The 8,903-nt window shown below is 32.1% G+C and overlaps 1 protein-coding gene across 3 annotated transcripts; it reads left to right on the forward strand.

Annotated features, from left to right (window-relative positions):
* Positions 1-210: 210 nt before the first annotated feature.
* Positions 211-7,992, forward strand: LOC145167043 (nuclear transport factor 2-like). 3 transcript variants are annotated; one of them, XM_079086130.1, is made up of 8 exons: positions 211-359; positions 1,293-1,482; positions 2,129-2,444; positions 4,713-5,111; positions 5,207-5,328; positions 5,457-5,522; positions 5,610-5,673; positions 7,640-7,992. In XM_079086130.1, the coding sequence occupies exons 2-8, from the start codon at positions 1,297-1,299 to the stop codon at positions 7,879-7,881; spliced, it is 1,395 nt and encodes a 464-aa protein (XP_078942256.1). In that variant the 5' UTR covers positions 211-359; positions 1,293-1,296; the 3' UTR covers positions 7,882-7,992. The 3 variants fall into 3 exon arrangements, with proteins under 3 accessions (XP_078942256.1, XP_078942257.1, XP_078942258.1); XM_079086131.1 differs by having other exon boundaries at positions 5,460-5,522; XM_079086132.1 differs by having other exon boundaries at positions 5,022-5,111.
* Positions 7,993-8,903: the final 911 nt, after the last annotated feature.

Here is an 8,903-nt window from a genome sequence, read left to right on the forward strand (position 1 = left end):
ATAATTATAACCCAATTTTAAGATGTTGTATTAAAAAATATAAAATAACTTTATAAAGTTATTAAAATATATTGTTTATTAATTATTACCAACAAATTCTAACAAAAAAAAATCCAATGAGGGACTAAAAAGTAACCTTTTCAAACTTGGAGTACTTTTTTGTAATATTAGGTCATCAAAGAACCAAACCTAAAATACTCGCCCCAAAAGCCCAGCTGCAACAAACTCCATCACTCCGCAGGTAGCTTATGCACTCACTTTTTTTCGAACTACTCATCTCAATCGCTCCATTTTCGTCCACATCATATCAGCAACATCTCTTCATCTTGATCTTCATCTTCAGTTTCAATAACAAGCAGGTAATTTCAATCTGTCAATTCACCATTCCTTTTTTTTCGATCATTTAAACCACAACTATTACTATTTAGGGTTTTTCTTTCCCCAGACGAGTTATTAATTGCATATTATTCCTGGTAGTTTCTCGTTCCTGTAAGATTCTCAGTGCGTTGTTAATTTATTCGCATTATCAGCATTGCGCTGCTGCTGTTATTAATTACGCAGTTTGCATTTACATTTTTCTTCAGATTTTTATGAAATTCCTGTATACAGTAGTAGCTGTTGGATCTAGTGTGATATCTGTTGTATTTTCATAAGTTGATTGATCGGGGTAACTACCTGTCTATGCCTCTTCTTTTATGAATTAGTTCTATTCAAAATGCTGAATTAATCTAACGAGTAATTCAAACAAAGACTAGAAAACAAGAGTAGAATAAGGAGAAGCTATGTGAAACCCAAATAAATCGCTAAAAGTCTAAAACTTTCATAGATAGCCATTGATAATTGATTGAATCATAAGCAACAATTTTTTCCTCTCCAATACAGATGCCAAAATATAACATGAACCAAATGCCCCAATCCAGATGTATACCTGTTACTTAGTTGGATCTAAACCTTATTTTACACAAACATTCAAGAAACATTCCCTTGTTTCCATCAAGAAACCAACCAGTTTTAAAAAAGTCCCAATTTTTCACTTAATCTAGAACCCAATCTGACTCACACTCAACTTACAATGATATGTAGAAGACTTATCTTGCTTTATTTATTTATCACTTAATCTATTTGTTACATTATATATTTACTCATTAACTAACCTATGAGATTCATAGTACTACACTCCTCAACTTACCTAATAATAATCAAGATCTCAATTATTACACAATACAAGGATTCATTTTCTTTTTGTCCATTTTATAAAAAATCTACTAATAGATTTTTTTCATGGTAATTAGAATAATGTCAACACAAAGTGAAGCTCCTTCAACAACTCCAAGTGTACAAGTGGTTGGGAATGCCTTTGTTGAGCAGTATTACCATATACTCCACCACTCTCCAGACATGGTTCATAAATTTTATCAGGAGCCGAGTTTTATAAGCCGCCCTGATGAAGATGGTGTAATGATAACCGTGACTACCATGAAAGTAAGTTTTTTTTTTTTAAAAAAAAATAAACATTTTACTTTCCATTTTGGATGAAAATTATAAGTTTTATGGGATAATGTCAGTAAATAGTAACCAAGTTTCAAATTTGTTCCACCTAAGTACCTTAGATTTTTGGTGATGACGTGGCGATGACTTGTTGCTGATGTGGAAATGGAACTATGACTTGGCAGTTGGCAGGCTTGGTTACTATTGAATGAAATTGTTTCAATATGTTTGCCACGTCATAGGTCCACATCATCATCACTAAAAGTCAAAAATTACAAAAGTTGAAACAAAAAAGATACAAAGTTTCACAAGAATGTAAAAAAAAAAAAAACTCATTAAAGTGAAATTCTACATTCTTGTGAAATTTTGTATACTAAATTACCCTTACCCCTGATATGAAATTGCATAATCAAATACCTAAATTACCCTTACAAGTTACCCCTGATATAAAAAACTCAAAGTTGAGTGATTTAGGATACAAAATTTCACAAGAATGTAAAATTTCCCTGAAATTTTGTATCCTAAATTACCCTTGTCAGGACTGAAGACCAAAATCAATGTTACATGTTTAGAATTGCATATTATTATGAAATACCTAAACTACCCTTACCCCTGATGAAAAATTGGTTATAATGATCAGGGAATAAATGAGAAAATATGTTCATTGGATTACACTGCTTACAAGGCAGAAATAAAGACTGCTGACACTCAAGAATCTTATAAAGATGGAGTGATTGTTTTAGTAACTGGGTGCTTAATAAAAAAGGTGGATAATCAAAGAAAGAAATTCATACAAAGTTTCTTTCTTGCCCCTCAAGACAAGGGCTATTTCGTCTTTAATGATGTTTTCAGATATGTTGATGAAATCAAATCATTGGATGATAATAATGATAATAATAATCATTTGGTGGTGGTTGAAGGAATAGATGATAACCAAACATTACCCTTAATCCAAGGTGCACCTTTTTTTTTATATATATTTTATTTTCCATTCATTTAATCAATAGACAAAGTTGCAAAAATGGTCCTTGTGGTTGTCAAAATTATGTGGTTTTGGTCCAAAAATGTTTTGTGGTGCAAAAGTGGTCCAATTTTGGATACATTGTGTGTTTTTGGTCCAAAAATGTTTAACTTTAACAGCTTGGCTGTTAACTTTTTTAAAATGACAATTTTACCCTCAGGAACCATTTCTGCCACCAAACTACAAGGACCATTTCTGCATCTTTTCTTTTTAATTTTATTTATAAAAAAAGATGCAGAAATGGTCCTTCTAGTTTGGTTGCAGAAATGGTCCCTGGGGGTAAAGTTGTCATTTTAAAAAAGTTAACAGCCAAACTGTTAAAGTTAACATTTTTGGACCAAAAACACACAATGTATCCAAAATTGGACCTCTTTTGCATCACAAAACAATTTTGGACCAAAACCACATAATTTTGACAACCATAGGGACCATTTTTGCAATTTTTTCTAATCAATATTTAGATTTAGAATAATAAAGATTTGTCAACTCATGCTAATATATTGGTGTGGTTTTAGTCCCTGGCTGACATTAAATGACTGTTTTACCCTTGTTTTTTTTCTTCTGTTTTGTTTATTGTTTATAGTTTTATAAAATGAAATGGGCTCACCACATCACACCCTTTTTAAATTTAAAAAAAAGTGGATTACATTTTTGCTCCCTGAGTATAGTTGATTTTTATAATTTTGGTCCCAAAAGATTTTCTCTTGCATATTTGGTCATTATTTGAGGTTCTTGTAACGTTTTTGGTCCTTGTTCCAAGTAAAATGACATTTTTGTTCCTTGGGTTTAGCTGATTTTTTCAATTTTGGTCCCAAATATGAAATATATAGTCATTTTACTTGAAACAAGGACCAAAAATGTTACAAAAACATCATATAAGGACCAAAATTGCAAGAAAAAACTTTTTTGAGACCAAATTTGAATTATTCTGCTATATTTGGCGACCAAAAAGGTAATTTACTCAACAAAATTATAAAGAATAGACAAAACATAAAAAAGTTAAAAAATTCACACAAGGGTAAGATTGTCATTTTACGTCTCAGGACCAAAATCAAACCATAGGAACTCATTTGGACTAAATCTGCACAGATTAGATTAAAGCACGACTCCATGAGGACGATTTTTGTAGTTTACCCTTAGATTTATCTTTGAGTAAATTACAAATTTGGTCCCTGTGCTTTACTCAAAATTGCAAATTTTGCTCCAATCTTTGAAATCTTTCTAAATTCATCCAAAAAAACCTTATAATTTGGTTTTTTCCCGATTAAACCTCAAATTTATTTTTTGCCTGAAAAAGACATTGTATATCTTTTCATGTTTTCCAAAAAAGCTCTCAACTTTGTATTTTTTTCCAAAAAAACCCTCAACCTTCTAAATACTTCCAAATTAACCCTCAATCTTTTCGAAAAAACCCTCACATTTTAGACTAATTTTTTTGGAAAAAAAATGCTAAAAGGTTCAAATCAGAAAAAACAAAAAAATACAGTCTTTTTCAGCAAAAGTAATAATTCGAGGTTTAATCCGAAAAAAACACAAATCATAAGCTCTTTTTCGAGATTAACCCTTAAGTTTACATATTATTGCAGATTTAGTCCATCTGACAACGATATGCAAGTCCAAAATTGGACTCAACTTGACCAAATCCACAAAAACAAAATGCAAACTTACGAACAACTTGGAGTAGATTTCAAAAAATGGACCAAACTTGCGATTTTCAGTAAACCACAGGGACCAGATTAGAAATTCAACTTTTTAATATTTAGAGTAAATTACACGAATGGTCCCTATGGTTTGGGGTAATTTGCACGTTTGGTCCCTAATATATTTTTTTAACTCGGAAGGTCCCTACAGTTTGTTTTTGTTGCACGCTTGGTCCCTGTCTTAGCTAAAAAGACTATTTTGCCCTTTATTTTTTTAACTTTTTTTTAAATAAAGTGGGGTAGGTAAAGTAAGGTAAGGCGAGGTGAGGTGGAAGTAGGGTTGAGGGTATGTTTATTTAAATAAATTAAAAAATCAAGGGCAAAATAGTCTTTTTAGCTAAGACAGGGACCAAGTGCGCAACAAAAACAAACTGTAGGGACCTTCCGAGTTAAAAAAATAAGTTAGGGACCAAACGTGCAAATTACCCCAAACCATAGGGACCATTCATGTAATTTACTCTAATATTTATTTGAAATTGCTATTTCCAATCCTCCTTCTCAAGCTCCTGATATTTCTGTTGATAAAGAAGAAGTGGAAAATATTGTGGAAGAAACACAATCACATTCGCAATCACAAGATGTTTTGGAAATTGAAAATAACGAAATACATCCACCTCCGATTATTGAAGAATCAATTTCTTCAATAATTCCTGTGGAAGATGCTCCAAAAATGTCGTATGCATCAATTTTAAGTTCACAAATGAAAAGGAACAACAAAGCTTATATTCCTTCTAATAACAATAACAATAATAATTCTTTGAGGGCAACTCCTACAAAAATTGAAAATAAAATAGTTGCTGACGTGGCACAAGGTCACCCTCACTCTCACCCCCCCGAAGTCTCAACTCCTCCTCCACCTGTCGCGTCCAGTAGCATTAGCTCTCCTCGTAGTCATGATGAAGGTATTTTTTATTTTTCATTTTACTTTTATTTTAATTTTTTAATTTTTATTATTGTTATTAATTTTTGTGGGGTTTTTTTTTTTTTTTTTATATAGGTGATGGTTATTCGGTTTATGTAAGGAATTTACCTCTAAATGCAACAGTGTCTCAACTTGAAATTGAGTTTAATAAATTTGGGCCTATTAAACCAGGAGGTATTCAAGTTAGAAGTAACAAGGTTTGTTAATATATTTTTTTTAATCAATATTCAATGTAAATTAATATCATAATATATACATTTTTTTTTCTTTAATGGGTATATAAATAAATATATATAAATATACTTTTTATTTGGCATTTGACCAGCAGCTGGGATTCTGTTTTGGGTTCATTGAATTTCAAGATTTCAATTCCATGCAAAACGCAATTCAGGTTTTTTTTTTCTTATTAGATTTTTTTAAATTACAATTAAAATATTTTTTTAAAGATAAATAGCACTAATTAAAATAAATGATCCAGAATTCTCCTGTTGTCATTGGTGATCGAGAAGCTGTAGTGGAGATAAAAAGAACCACAACTCGAGGTTTGTTTTGTCAAATAATTTTATAAAAAGAACAAATTACTGAAATCGTCCCTGTGGTTTGTGAAAAATTACGTGTTTGGTCCCTAAGTTTTTTTTTTTGCACCCGGACCGTCCCTACAGTCCCTACAGTTTCATTTTATTGGGTTGTTCGTCTCTGTCCAATATAAAAAGACACTTTTGCCCTTTCTCATTTGTTTTTCAATTATTTTTATGATTGGTTTTATGTTTATTAATAATAAAATAAAATAAAATGGGTCCCACCATCCAAAACCCACCTTCCTAAAACCCATTGGCTCTTGGAGAACGTAAGGGGTGTTTTTATTTTATTTTATTATTAATAAACATAAAACTAATAATAAAAAGACAAAACTGCACAAATGGTCCCTGTGGTTAGCTGAAAATTGCCATTTTGGTCCAAAAAGGTTTGGACTAGCACCAGAGGTCCAAACTTTTCATTTTGTTGCGAGTTTGATCCACTTTTCTATAAACTTTTTCATAATGACTATTTTGCCCTTATTTTTTTTCTTTTTCAGTTTTTTTATTATTTAAATACTTTTTATGATTAAAAGATAAAAAAGAAAAAAGAAAATTTTCATTTTCTATTTTGTTTTTATAATTTTTTTATAACAAAATAAAAATAATAAAAATAAAAAATCTCTCTCTCTCTCTCTCTCTCTCTCTCTCTCTCTCTCACACCCAAGCTTTACTCTCGCCGGAAATCGTGAACACCACAAGCAAAAAAGTTGAACACCACCGACAGAAAAGATGAACGCCACCAGATCGAAGCTTTGGCAGCGAAACCCTAACCCTAAAAGTTGTAGGCTGTGACACAAAGATCGAAGCTAGGGATTGAAGCGACCGCAACCTCTGAAAACCCTAGGGTTTTAGGAAATGAGAATGGTCGCAGCCTCTGAAGCTGAAGCTCACCCGAGGGTCGTTTGATGGAGCCAGGAGGATCGAGAGACGGCGTGGACGGTGCTAAGGCTTGTGTTCTGTTCATCTTGAAACCGCCATCGTCTTCTTTCTTCTTCTGATTCAATCGGTCAACAACACACCAGAAAAGTACAAGTTCAAGAAATCAAAAACCAAAAAAAGTTTTAGGATTACTTCTCTATAACTCAACAATCATCAGTTATGTCATCGATTCAAAATCAGATCTAAATAGAGTCAAAGCTCTGTCATTTGTTTAGTGTTGAGGAATTTGGTCCATGGTGATATCAGATGTGGTAGCTTCCGCCGATTTGGAGGTTGGAGGTGAAGTTCTAAAAATTTCCTAGGTTAGGTTAAAGAAGATGATTTTGTTACAGGTTCCGGGTTTGAAGATTCCCACAAATTTTATGATTTTGTTACAGGTTCTAGGTTTGAAGATTCCCATAAATTTTACTGATTCTGTTCACGGTTAATCTGGAGATTGAATATGAAGTTTTGAAAAATCCTAAAGAGTTTATTGATTTCATTTGGTGATTGGATATGAACATCTAGACGATCGACTGCAGATTTTGATTTGTTAGAGAGAGAGAGAGAGAGAGAGAGAGAGAGAGAGAGAGAGAGAGATTTAATTTAATTATTTATTTTTTTTATTTTTTTAAATCTGAAAATCAGGAAAACAATTAACAAAAAAGAGAAAATCATATTAAAAAGGGTAAATCCGTCATTTTGAAAAAAATCAGAATAGATTGGACCAAACAAGCAACAAAATGAAAACTTTGGACCAATGGTGCTAGTCCAAACTTTTTTGGACCAAAGTGATAATTTTGAGCAAACCACAGGGACCATTTGTGCAGTTAGTCTAATAAAAATAATTTGAAAAATAAATGAGAAAGGGCAAAAGTGTCTTTTTTATGTTGGATAGGGACGGTCTAAGTGCAAAAAAAAAACTTAAGGACCAAACGTGTAATTTTTCACAAACCACAGGGACGATTTTAGTGATCTGCTCTTTTACAAATAATAAATATTTTTTACACAGTTGGGGCGGGGCGTGGTCGGTTTCCGGCGGGGCGAGGTGGGTTCCGGGGCGATAGTTTCCAGGGACGTGGCGGCGGAAGCTTTAATGGCGGTGTTGGACGAGGGTACGGTAGAAGTGATTATGGTGGTGGGCATGGTGAGTTTTCCGGGCGTGGAAGAGGCGGACGTGGTGAAGGTTATCAGCAAGGCGGCAGGAGAGGCGGCAGAAGAGGTGGCTCAGCCCAGTATGTGTCCACCGCTTGATTAAAACTATTTTTATTTCCGGTGATTTGTTTTATTGGTAGAAGTCGGTGAAACTAAAACTAATTTAATGACCAAAACAAAAGCAAAAAAAAAAATGTTTATTTCGTGTTAGTTTCAGGTATTCATTCTAACATAATTTCTTTTAGGTTGGGTTTTTGTTTCATAGGGGTGAAAAGTGTAATTTTGTAAATTTTACTAAATTCACCGCGTTTGCTCTCCTGTTGTCATTTGTTTATTTAATTGTTTTTTTGCTTTTAGGTTTTTTGAAGTAGAAATAATAAATACAAGACTTCCAAGCCGTGTATATGCAATTAATTTCAATATCTTCGAAATTCAAAACCAAATACCATGTTTTTTAAAAAAATTCACCTTTAATTTGGAAATAAGATGGAAACACCGAAATAACCTTTTGAGGTTAAGAAATTTATCGAAAAACATATCATTGGCATAAATCAAATGTGAGATGGTGGGATCATTGTTGGAGAGAGGTATAAAGAAAGGGTTTTATGCAGAAAATTTGATAAGGGTTTATTTTTTTTTTTAACAGAAAAGTCATGATTATTTAATTTCATACGATAATCTGTCAATTTTCTATTAAAATAAAAATAATTTTTTTTTGTTAATTTGAACAAAATATTAAATAATCAATGACTTTTCTGTTCAAATTTATTTAGATTTTTTTTTTAAAATTTTTTTCCTAAAATTATTTTATTATTATTATTATTTTTTTTTTGCAAAAAACCCTAATTAGAAAAAGTGAGAATGGATCCCCTTGCATCATCCATTGAAAAGAGGAAATTCCTTTGTTGGATACCTATTAAAAAGAACTTAAGCTTGGTCGGAATGAAGGATGTTATTCATCCAACCTCTCCATCCAAAATACATTTATTCCATCAGAGAATCAAGAAATTCCCAATATAGAGAATCAGAAACTTTGTTAAGGTCAACCTTCAAAAGCATCATTTTAGCCCACACACAAATATCCTTGATAATAAAAGGAACATCAAGGACGAATCGAATCT

Source organism: Lactuca virosa, chromosome 3 (assembly GCF_052849685.1).
Source record: "Lactuca virosa cultivar CGN04683 chromosome 3, Lactuca_virosa_CGN04683_v6, whole genome shotgun sequence".
NCBI lineage: Eukaryota > Viridiplantae > Streptophyta > Magnoliopsida > Asterales > Asteraceae > Lactuca > Lactuca virosa.